Below are 12,867 nucleotides of genomic sequence, written 5' to 3'. Positions count from 1 at the left end.
CCGACAGAGTGGCCGCGAATTTAAAGATGTGATGGCATGTCGGCTGTCAGGGGGTCCAATCCGGCCCGCCGGGTTGTTCTGCCTGACTGACACTTTTTTGCTCATTCATTCTTTACATACATAATCAAATGCTTTTATTTCAACAACGGTGCCAAAAAGAAATACCCCAAAAATGCTACATACCAAAACAAATGCCAAATACCAAAAGCCATTTTGCCACATACAAAAAAAAAAGCCATATATCAAAAGCCATTTTTCCACATACCCCCCAAAAAAAGGCCACATGCCAAAAAATGCCATAGAAAATGTCGTGTATCAAAAGCCATTTTGCCACATACCAAAAAAATAACACATAGCAAGAAAATGCCATATACCAAAAGCCATTTTGCCACACACCAAAAAATGCCATGTATCAAAAGCCATTTTTCCACATACCCCAAAAAATGACATATACCAAAAAGCCTTTTCAATTATTCAAAAAAATGCCACCTACCAAAAAATGCCATATACTAAAAGCTATTTTGCCATATACAAAAAAAAAAAAAAAAAAATGCCACATACGCATTGATCCTCATTTATTTCTTTACATACCTAATCAACTGCTTTTCTTTTGAAATTGGCGCCAAAAAAAATTGCATACCAAAAGAAATGTCAAATACCAAAAGCCATTTTGCCATGCACCAAAAGAATGCCATTTACCAAAAGCCATTTTGCCGTATACAAAAACAATGCGACGTACCAAAAAATGCCATAAAAAATGTCATGTACCAAAAGCCATTTTGCCACAAATCAAAAGATAATTTGCCATATACAAAAAAGATGCCACGTAACAAAAAATGCCACATACCAAAAAAGCCATTTTGCCATATACAAAAAAATGTCACACTCCAAAAAATGCCATATATCAAAAGCCATTTATCTACATACCAAAAATGCCACTTACCAAAAGCCATTTTGCCATATACAAAAAAGAAAAAAAAATGCCACATACCCAAAAATTCCATATATCAAAAGCCATTTTTCCACATACCAAAAACAAATCCATATACCAAAAGCCATTTTGCCACATACCCCAAAAAATGCCACAATCAAAATAAAATACCATATATTGAAAGCCATTTTCCACATAACAAAAAAATGCCGCATAGCAAAAAATAAATGCCATATACCAAAAGCTATTTTGCCACATACCCCCCAAAATGCCATATTCCAAAACCCCCCCAAAAAATGCCACATACATAAAAATGCTATATACCAAAAGCCATTTTGCCACATAACAACAGCCATTTTGCCATGTATAAAAAAATGCCATATATCAAAAGCCATTTTTCCACATACCAAAAAATGCCATATACCAAAAGCCATTTTGCTACATACAAAAAATGCCACATACATAAAAATGCCATATACCAAAAGTCATTTTGCCACATACCAAACGCCATTCTGCCATATACCAAAAAATGCCACATACCCAAAAATGCCATGTATCAAATGCCATTTTTCCACATACCAAAAAATGCCATATATCAAAAGCTATTTTTGCAAAATACCATATACCAAAATCCATTTTGCCATATACCCCCCCAAAAAATGCTACATACCCCCCCCAAAAAGTGATATACCAAAAGCTATTTGTCCACATACAAAAAAATGCCATATACCAAAAGGCATGTTGCCATATACCAAATAATGGCACATACCAAAAAATGCCATATACTGAAAATCGCCCTATTCCCCAATTTCCCATATACAAAAGATGCCATTTACCCAAAAAATGCCAAATACCAAAAGCCATTTTGCCACATACAAAAAAATGCCATATACAAAAAGCCATTTTGCCATATACCCTCCCCAAAATTTCCATCTTCCAAAAGCGATTTTGCCATATACCAAATACAACTTTTTGTTCCCAGCCCTGCTGGAAAATGGATCGAACGTCTGCTGCTGTCAATGGCACCCAGTGAGTTAACTTGATTGGCCAAAAATCCGGCCCACATGGGTTCTAATTGCCATAAATAAGGCCCATCAACCAAAATGAGTTTGACGCCCTTATTCTAGTGAACTTTTTTACAACCCCCTATGCTCTGCTCCGGATATAATCATATAACAAGAGACATAAACAAACGACTGCTAGATCATCTCCAAGCATGATAATGTGAGATTTAAAATGACTCACGTTTACGCGGGACTGTAAAAACAGTTTACAGCGATTTGCTGGCGAATGAGGCATTATTTCAACTCCACGGTTGTGAAAGGAGCTTTGTGACTCATTCAGTTACAGTATATCCACTGGGGCAGCGGGGTGGACACTCATTCTCTTCCAACACCGCCTCGCAGCATGTGTAGAGCAAGTTTTGCGTGTGGCGCGCAGCTCCGCGTTCTGGAGAAGGAGAGAAGAAACTAGATTGAATCGAGCGGACACCTGAGCGGGACAAAGGAGGTGTGCTTTACCCGGATCCGAGCGCGCACTCATCCTCCCCCGCGACATGTCTTGGATCGTCTACATCGGCATGGAGTTGCTCATCGCCGTCTCGTCGGTGGTCGGCAACGTGATGGTGGTGTGGGCCGTGCGCATTAACCGCTCGCTACGGGACACCACGTTTTGTTTCATCGTCTCGCTAGCTTTGGCTGACATTGCGGTCGGGGCTCTCGTTATCCCCCTCGCCATCACCATCAGTATCGGACTGGAGACTCACTTCTATAGCTGTCTGCTGGTCGCCTGCACGGTGCTCGTCCTCACGCAAAGTTCCATCCTGGCCCTGCTGGCCATCGCCATCGATCGTTATCTGAGGGTCAAAATACCTATGAGGTAGGACCTTCATGATCGTCTTATTTAATGAGCGACAGGCGGTTTATTAATGATCAAATTTGCACGTAAGTCTCATTAGTACTTGCGTGTACTTATCCTCCTCCCCCCCACATTTCAAAAGCCTGTATTTTATTTTAGGTGATTTAAAAACATCATTGTTTTCATGAATGTGACAGCAAATGAGTGCTCGTTTGTGTGCATCTTTTGTGAGTATTTCGATGACCAAAGTAGGCGGCCGAATCGGGGTACAGTGATCCCTCGCTTATCGCTGACCGACCGCATAAAGTGAAAAACCGTGGAGTAGAGCCAAATTTTAACAGACATTTTTGTGTGCGTGTGTATATATTAGGGTTGTTCCGATCATGTTTTTTTTGCTCCCGATCCGATTCCGATCATTCCCGATAATTTTTCCCGATCATATACATTTTGGCAACGCATTAAGAAAAAAATGAATAAAACTCGGACGAATATATACATTCAACATACAGTACATAGGTACTGTATTTGTTTTTTTATGACAATAAATCCTCAAGATGGCATTTACATTATTAACATTCTTTCTGTGAGAGGGATCCACGGATAGAAAGACTTGTAATTCTTAAAGGACAAATGGGACTTTGTATATTGTGACTAAATATCGCCATCTAGTGTATTTATTGAGCTTTCAGTAAATGATACTGTAGCCATTTAACTGTTCTGCCCCAAATGCATGATGGGAAGTGCAACCATGACTGTGCGTAGTGGTACCAATTGATATATCTTCTCTGCGTTGGAAAATAACATAGGGTGTTAAGAAAAAGATCAATTACTACCTTTCTTCCCCACATTGCTTACCACGATATTTCTAATTGTTGGGAGAGGGATTGTAAGGCTTTAGCCAAGTAAAAAAAGTCTCCAAGGGCTGCCAAATTTCTCTTTACTCATTTTACGCTGCCTTTTAGCTCTATATATAGGTAAAACGGCGCCATTACAGACTGAACGCGACAATGCGTGAGTGGGTCGTGCAGCACATGCGTTAATTGCGTTAAATATCTTAATGTGATAAATTTTTAAAAAATCAATTACCGCTGTTAACAGGATAAATTTGATAACCCTACCTTAATCCTAAACTAAAGACTCCGGATGAGTGTATCATATTAGGTCTGTAACGTTAAATACAATTAGAAAACGATTTAATTGGAAAAAATAAATAATTAAATAAAAAAAGGCATGTCCGATATTTTTTTGCCGATTCCGATACTTTGAAAATGACTATAAATACATGGTATCATTAGAACATTCATGAACAGTCTGAAACATGTAAATAACCCTTTATTGCCAAATGTATCACATTTGATACACCTAAAATTTCATGGTTTTGAGACTAATTCAGAATTTTGACATTTCTTTTTGAAAAAAAAAAAGATGGATGCAAGTCAACATATGCATCTGCAGGTTTGATGAGAAAAAGAAACAGAATTTAGCAAGGGTTATTGATATCGCAGCGCTTATTACACATTCATTTAGACTTTTCTTTTTACAAATTTGAAAAAAAGGTTTCATTAGGACCTTATTTTTCAAATTTTGGGATTCTCTGATAATTTCTTCATGTTGCAGGTATTTAAGGGATAAACAAGATACATAAAATATATTAAAAATGTATGAAAACATATGTAAATACATAAGCGGATTTTCAGCCCCGCCGGTGTCCGAAAAGTGTCAATGCATGTAATTGACTTTCCTATAGAGCCTACCCACGTACCACGTGCTCGCTGTATGGTTCCGCCCACTTGTCCGTCATTTTGACTCTGTATTAGCATTGTTTTCAATTGATGGCGGAATTTAAAATGCATTTCATGGAAGACCCGGAGCTTTCTGATGCCGCAAACTCACTGGATCTGTTGCATAAAAGGCGTTATGAGGAAAAGCTTCGTTCTATACAGTCGCCAGATCCATATTTGATGCCCAAATCGATGTTTTTCGACCCACTGTCTTCGCCCTGTCTGCCTGACATCTGCTACGCAGATATTTACAATTATCTTGTCCACACTAAATCAGCCTATTCTCACGAAAATATGAAAAACTTCAAGAGCTTGGGGGCTTATAAATACTTCGTTGCTGGTTGGGTGAAACAGGTCCTCGTCCACGAAAATTCGGCAGGAATCTATCTTGTGCTTGGAAAGGTGAGTTACGAAATTTTCAATTCAAAATCTTTTGTTATTGCTAACATCCACTGTCAAGTCTAATGTATTTCATGTCGTTTGTCAATGGAGTTAAGGCTTTTAATGTTTATATGGTTTAGCGATAGCACTCTCACTACATACATATGTGTATGTTGTCGGCGATTAGCCTAGCAATGATCTTAATTGTGGTTATTTGTCAGCCCCGTAGACGAGGCCAGTTTCTTTCACTTGGTACCAGCTAAATATTATTCAAAAAATAACGATGGTGGAAGAAAGGGAAGTCACAAACATCTTGAATTTGAAACTATGTCGTACTACGTCGTATGTTGTCGGCGATTAGCCTCGCAATGATCTTAATTGTGGTTATTTGTCAGCCCCGTAGACGAGGCCAGTTTCTTTCACTTGGTACCAGCTAAATATTATTCCAAAAATAACGATGGTGGAAGAAAGGGCAGTCACAAACATCTTGAATTTGAAACTATGTCGTACTACGTCGTATGTTGTCGGCGATTAGCCTAGCAATGATCTTAATTGTGGTTGTCAGGCCAAAACCCTCTAAATATATATTAAATGCATCTTACCGGATATAAAATGACTACTACATAGTCTGTGGTGATTTTTTGGTGTCCAGTTTTCACGTCGAATTGCAGCCGTCCATTTCACTCTCCTCTTTGGATCCCTCGGAATACGGTAAAACTTCAATTCTCTCCTTCCATCTTCTCTGTTAGTGCAACCAACAGCCACACACGCCTTCACCATTTTGATTATTAATGTTAAGGAGCAGAAAAACACGTCGTAAATAGGAGAAATGTACGTAGCCGTAACAGGTTAACACTATGTTTTGACGGACAAGTGGGCGGAACCATACAGCGAGCACGTGGTACGTGGGTAGGCTCTATTAGGAGTGGGAACCTCTTGTTACCTCACGATACGATACGCGATTCAAAACTCGCAATAACGATGATCTGGCGATACAACGATTATCGATACATTGGTCAGGAAATCATTCTAGGATATTCTACAAACAATGAATAAACAGAAAAACAAGCTTCTGCTGCGAATTGGAATGAGTTTATCACTAGTAGACGTCCAATCCATTTGAACTGGGAGGGTGGCAACGAATGATCGCTGCCATCCCTCCAACTTCAAACTGATTGAACGTCTATGGCCGTCATTGGCAGCCAACATCAGGCAATGAGGTAACTTTGGGCCATTTAAGGTCATTTACCTGTTGATTTTCAGTTACTTCCTGTTGATTTTGGGGTATTTTACGGGTCACTTCCTGTTTATTTTGTCTTACAGAACAGGAAGTGACCTGGGAATCACCCAAATCATTAGGCAGTGACTCAAACTCAACAGGAAATGACCTGTAAACAAACAGCAAGTGACCTGCAAATGCCCCGAAAATCGGACAGAATGACTGCGAATGCTCTGGTTTCCAATTAGTGCTGCAACAATTAATCGATTAACTCGAGTATTCTATTAGAAAAAAACGATTCAAATTAAATGTTGCTGCTACGAGTATTCGTTTAATTAAAGTGGCGTTGTAATGGTTTGTCTTGAAAGTGTTTGCATTTAGGTTTATTGATTTGGGTGGATACACTGCCTTCTATTCTACCTTTCACATGGCTGAATCCATCTGCTCCCTGTTAAGACCAACATAGGCTAAGTTTTTGTTTGAGCTAATGATTTTTTTGAACGCACTCGTAATTTAGTTTAAAGGTATATTTAGCCATTTTTTGTGGGAATATGTTTCTGACCCATTTGTTAAGAGCATTGTAAAATAGTGTTAGCATTTTATAGCATTTAAGCTAGCGGATTTTTGCTATCTAAGTTGGCCAGTTGTTCTTTTGTTGTACATAGATCCTCTTTTTCTATATATATATTAGGGCTGTCAAAATTATCGCGTTAACGGAGGTAATTAATTTTTTAAATTAATCACGTTAAAATATTTGACGCAATTAACGCACATGCCCCGCTCAAACTGATTAAAATGACAGCACAGTGCAATGCCAACTTGTTACTTGTGTTTTTGGGAGTTTTGTCGCCCTCTGCTGGTGCTTGGGTGCGACTGATTTTATGGGCTTAAGCACCCATGAGCATTGTGTAATTATTGACATCAACAATGGCGTGCTACTAGTTTATTTTTTGATTGAAAATTTTACAAATTTTATCAAAACGAAAACATTAAGAGGGGTATTAATATAAAATTTCTATAACTTGTACTAACATTTATCTTTGAAGAACTACAAGTCTTTCTATCCATGGATCGCTTTAACAGAATGTTAATGCCATCTTGTTGATTTATTGTTATATCAAAAGCAGTCTTGCGTGCCTCCCAGAGTTCATCAACATTCTTGGGTTTCGTCTTCCATGCTTCCTCTTTCATCCTACCCCAGACATGCTCAATGATGTTCATGTCTGGTGACTGGGCTGGCCAGTCCTGGAGGATCTTGATCTTCTTTGCCTTGGGGAACTTTGAGGTAGAGATTGAAGTATGCGATGGAGCACCATTCTGCTGCAGAAATTGTCCCTTTTTATGGTCAGGAATGTAAGCGGTAGCTAATATTTGTTGAGACTATTTGTGTTGCCTTCCACCCCGCAGATGTCTCGTACACCCCCATACAGGTTGTAACCCCAGATCATGAGTTTGCAAGCACCAAACTTTACTGTTTTATGAGTGAATCTCAGATCCATGCGGGCTCCAGTATGTCTCCTGCAATATTTGCGGCGACTGTGGTGTAATTCAATGGAACATTAATCTGAAAAATCCACCTTTTGCCATTTTTCCAGCGTCCATCCTTTTGACAGGCTGCGGGCCTTGGCAAATGCCACACGTTTTTTTTTTTTTTTTTAATTGTCTTTTGTTTAATGCTGGTTTCTGGGCAGATTCAACCATGGAGGCCATTTCTAGACAGAATTCTACAGGCTGTTCTGGTTGAACACAGGGACTTCAAGTGACCAGGTCTCGTGGAGCTCTGCTGCAGTGGGAAAAGATCAAGATCCTCCAGGACTGACCAGCCCAGTCACCAGACATGAATATCATTGAGCATGTCTGGGGTAGTATGAAAGAGGAAGAATGGAAGATGAAACCCAAGAATGTTGATGAACTCTGGGAGGCATGCGAGACTGCTTTCTTTGATGTTCCTGATGACTTAATCAATAAATTGTACGAATCCTTGCCGAATCCCATGGAAGTCATACAAAATATTAAATTTGGATCTCACAGCGCAACTACTTAATTCGGTTATGTTATGTAACATATTTTTGTATTTGAAGTACATTTTTTGTTCAATTTTCACACTACTTTCTGTAGGCAACAAAACTTTTGTCTTGCCAAAATTTGACCTTTATGTCTTCATTAAATGATTAATCTTTTTTCAGTGAAACAAATATGTTTTTGTACATTCAACATCATTTGGGAGGGACTTAGCTTTCATATGAGCCATTTCTGAAACCAATTGAATAATTACAAGTCAGGTTATTAGCAATTGTTTCTACAAAATGGATAAGCAACAAGACTTTTGCCAGGGACTGTAGTAATGATTATATCACGTAAATGTACACTCACCGGCCACTTTATTAGGTACACCATGCTAGTAACGGGTTGGACCCCCTTTTGCCTTCAGAACTGCCTCAATTCTTCGTGGCATAGATTCAACAAGGCGCTGGAAGCATTCCTCAGAGAGTTTGGTCCATATTGACATGATGGCCTCACACAGTTGGTGCAGATTTGTCGGCTGCACATCCGTGATGCGAATCTCCCGTTCCATCACATCCCAAAGATGCTCTATTAGCTTGAGATCTGGTGGCTGTGGAGGCCATTTGAGTACAGTGAACTCATTGTCACGTTCAAGAAACCAGTCTGAGATGATTCCAGCTTTATGACATGGCGCATTATCCTGCTGAAAGTAGCCATCAGAAGTTGGGTACATTGTGGTCATAAAGGGATGGACATGGTCAGCAACAATACTTAGGTAGGCTGTGGCGTTCCAACGATGCTCAATTGGTACCAAGGGGCCCAAAGAGTGCCAAGAAAATATTCTCCACACCATTACACCACCACCACCAGCCTGAACCGTTGATACAAGGCAGGATGGATCCGTGCTTTCATGTTGTTGACGCTACCATCCGAATGTCGCAGCAGAAATCGAGACTCATCAGACCAGGCGACGTTTTTTCCAATCTTCTATTGCCCAATTTCGATGAGCCTGTGCAAATTGTTTGCCTGGATCTGCCAGACTATTCTCCCTGTAGTTTTCAAAGACTGAGAGTATAGTCTGGGAACCAGCCAATAAACGGCCTCTCGAGCAGGTACAAAATCAATCGACAAATCAGATTCGTTTGTTCTTAACGAGAAACGTCACTCTTGCGCGTCGAAAGTCGTCTCCACAACAACACAGATGGTGAACGGCAGAGCCGAGAATATGTTCCAATCCACGGTAAAATCCGTTTTAAATTACCAATAACACATCGACACGAGTCATTGACAACAGTCTGTCTCGCGCTAGCCATGTTGAATAAACTCCGCTCTCTTCGTATATTTACTTCCGTGCGCAAGTCCCTCGTCCTTCCCTCGTCATTTTACTAACGTCATGTCTGCCCGTCGCTGACTGGTCCACTCCGCTGTCTGTTTGCTGTGGCTTTCTCCGCCCTGGAAATTGTATCCGCGTGAATGGTGGCCAGACTCAATAGCTGGAACAGCGGTGAGTCTGGTGTACCAGGCAAGCAAACTGTAGCCTCAGTTTCCTGTTCTTAGCTGGAAGGAGTGGCACCCGGCGTGGTCTTCTGCTGCTGTAGCCTATCCGCCTCAAAGTTGGACATACTGTGCATTCAGAGATGCTCTTCTGCCTACCTTGGTTGTAACGGGTGGTTATTGGAGTCACTGTTGCCTTTCTATCAGCTCGAACCAGTCTGGCCATTCTCCTCTGACCTCTGGCATCAACAAGGCATTTCCGCCCACAGAACTGCCGATCACTGGATATTTTTTCTTTTTTGGACCATTCTCTGTAAACCCTAGAGATGGTTGTGCGTGAAAATCCCAGTAGATCAGCAGTTTCTGAAATACTCAGACCAACCCTTCTGGCACCAACAACCATGCCACGTTCAAAGTCACTCAAATCACCTTTCTTCCCCATACTGATGCTCGGTTTGAACTGCAGGAGATTTTCTTAAACCATGTCTACATGCCTAAATGCACTGAGTTACCGCCATGTGATTGGCTGATTAGAAATTAAGTGTTAACGAGCAGTTGGACAGGTGTAGCTAATAAAGTGGCCGGTGAGTGTATATGGCAATAAATATCTCACTATGTAATGCCATACTATATTGCAACTTGACTTTCTTCATGTAAAATACTGTCAATGCCATCCTGTAAAAAAAAAAGAAAAAAAAAAAACATCACGAGTGACAATAGAGCTGGAATAATCTGAACAAAGGATGCATGATTGGTCAATAGGCTCATGCTGGCTGCTTGGCGCATTGCATAATTTCTCAAACTAGCAAGTCACACAAAAACACCTGTGAAAATCATTCTCGGAACGCCTGCAGTTTAAATGTAGACTTATCCAGTGGTTAAAGTGGGATTTGAAAGTTGAGGGAGCTCTCAAATTGCAGCACTTAAGGGAAAATTGCGTACATGATAGTAAAAAAATTGTATTAGCTTCATTCTCAAAAGAGAAATACAGGCTGGTTTAACAGGAAAAACACACATTGCAATCTAACATGGCTAACTAACACTAAGAAACAGCAAACTAACAGACCCTTTATTTACTATTACGAACAAGTTCTGTTCCTACGCCGGGGACGTAACTCGAATTTCCGCTTAAAACGGAATTAACTCTTTAAAAATAACTATCAAAAAAGTCAAAAAGTACAGTGGTACCTACGAAGTTAATTCGTTCCAGGACCTTGTTTATCAGTCGAAATGGTCGTATGTCAAGCAGGATTTGCCCATAAGAATACATTATAATTCCATTAATTCGTTCCACACCCTGAAAACCTACATTAAATAAATGCTGCTGGTACTATTGCAAATACCAATTGCACAGAGCAAAACAAATACATTATGAATAAAATCGGATTTTTTAATTAAATCGTTTTCTAATAGTATTTCACGTTACAGACAAAATGTCTTACACTCATCCAGAGTCTTTAGTTTTGGCTTAAAGTAGGGCGATCAAATTTATCGCGTTAACGGCGGTAATAACATTAAAATATTTAACGCAATTAACGCAGACGCTGCACGACCCACTCACGCATTGTCGCTTTCAATCTATAATGGCACCGTTTTACGTATTCATAGAGCTAAAAGGCAACGTAAAATGAGTCGAGAGAATTTTGGCAGACTTTGAAGCCTTTTTTTCATTGGCTAAAGCCTTACAATCGCCCCTCAACAATTAGAAATATCGTGGGAAGCAATGTGGAGAAGAAAGGTAGTAGTTGATCTTTTTCTTAACAGCCTATTTTATTTCCCAACGCTGAGAAGATATATCAATTGGTACCACTACGCACAGTCATGGTTGCACTTCCCATCATGCATTTGGGCAGAACACAGTATCATTTACCGAAAGCTCAACAAATACACTAGATGGCAATATTTAGTCACAATATACAAAGTCACATTTATCCTTTAAGAATTACAAGGCTTTCTATCCGTGGATCCCTCTCACAGAAAGAATGTTAATAATGTAAATGCCATCTTGAGGATTTATTGTCATAATAAACAAATACAGTACTTATGTACTGTATGTTGAATGTATATAATCGTCCGAGTTTTATTCATTTTTTTCTTAATGCATTGCCAAAATGTACTGTATATGATCGGGAAAAATTATCGGGAATGATTGGAATTGAATCGGGAGCAAAAAAAAAAGCAATCGGATCGGGAAATGTCGGGATCGGCAGATACTCAAATTAAAACAATCGGGATCAGATCGGGAGCAAAAAAACATGATCGGAACAATCCTAGTAGTTATAATACCTGTAATAATGTAACGAATCGGGTTGTAATGTGGCGGCTGTGCTTTGCCTGGTGAACCTGAACGCACCGTATGGCTGACTTGAAAGAGTGAGAGAGGGACTTTTTACTTTCACATTGTTCAGCTGCGGCGGACGTCGGAAAGATTGTGTGTCGAAGTAATCGTATGTCAGGGTACCACTGTATTGTAGGGCTGTCAAAATTATCGCGTTAACGGGCGTTAATTATTTTTTAAAATAAATCACGTTAAAATATTTGACGCAATTAACGCACATGCCCCGCTCAAACAGATTAAAATGACAGTACAGTTTAATATTCGCTTGTTACTTGTTTTTTGGTGTTTGGCGCCCTCTGCTGGCGTTTGGGTCCAACTGATTTTATGTGTTACACCATCAGTGAGCATGGTGTAATTATTGACATCAACAATAGCGAGCTACTAGTTTATTTTTTGTTTGAAAATTTTACAAATTTCAATAAAACGAAAACATTAATAGGGGTTTTAATATAAAATGTCTATAACTTGTACTAACATTTTTCTTTTAAGAACTACAAGTCTTTCTATCCATGGATCGCCTTAAGAGAATGTTAATAATGTTAATGCCATCTTGTTGATTTATTGTTATAATAAACAAATACAGTACTTATGTACCGTATGTTGAATGTATATATCCGTCTTGTGTCTTATATTTTCATTCCAACAATAATTTACAGAAAAACATGGCATATTTTATAGATGGTTTGAATTGCGATTAATTACGATTAATTAATTTTTAAGCTGTAATTAACTCAATTAAAAAATTTTAATCGTTTGACAGCCCTACTGTATTGTATTTTTTTTTTAATGATGGAGGATACACTGCCCTCTGGTGGCAGTTTTGGGTGTGGCTGGACTGTGAGTAGGAGACTAGTCTGATATG

The 12,867-nt window shown here is 39.4% G+C and overlaps 1 protein-coding gene across 2 annotated transcripts in view; it reads left to right on the top strand.

Annotated features, from left to right (window-relative positions):
• Positions 1 to 12,867, top strand: part of LOC130921657 (adenosine receptor A1-like) — an 85,496-nt gene that overhangs the window by 58,378 nt on the left and 14,251 nt on the right. Inside the window, exon 1 of one of the 2 annotated variants that reach the window (XM_057845801.1) lies at positions 2,308 to 2,809. The exons of the other annotated variant lie outside the window; for it this stretch is intronic. Coding sequence (XP_057701784.1) covers positions 2,487 to 2,809 — 323 coding nt within the window. The 5' untranslated portion in view covers positions 2,308 to 2,486. Of the gene's footprint in view, positions 1 to 2,307; positions 2,810 to 12,867 lie in introns of those variants that run through there. 2 annotated transcript variants of the gene reach the window in all.

Source organism: Corythoichthys intestinalis, chromosome 9 (genome assembly GCF_030265065.1).
Source record: "Corythoichthys intestinalis isolate RoL2023-P3 chromosome 9, ASM3026506v1, whole genome shotgun sequence".
Classification (NCBI taxonomy): Eukaryota; Metazoa; Chordata; class Actinopteri; order Syngnathiformes; family Syngnathidae; genus Corythoichthys; species Corythoichthys intestinalis.
Note: the sequence above shows the minus strand (reverse complement) of the source record. Positions and strands in the feature narration are given on the sequence as shown.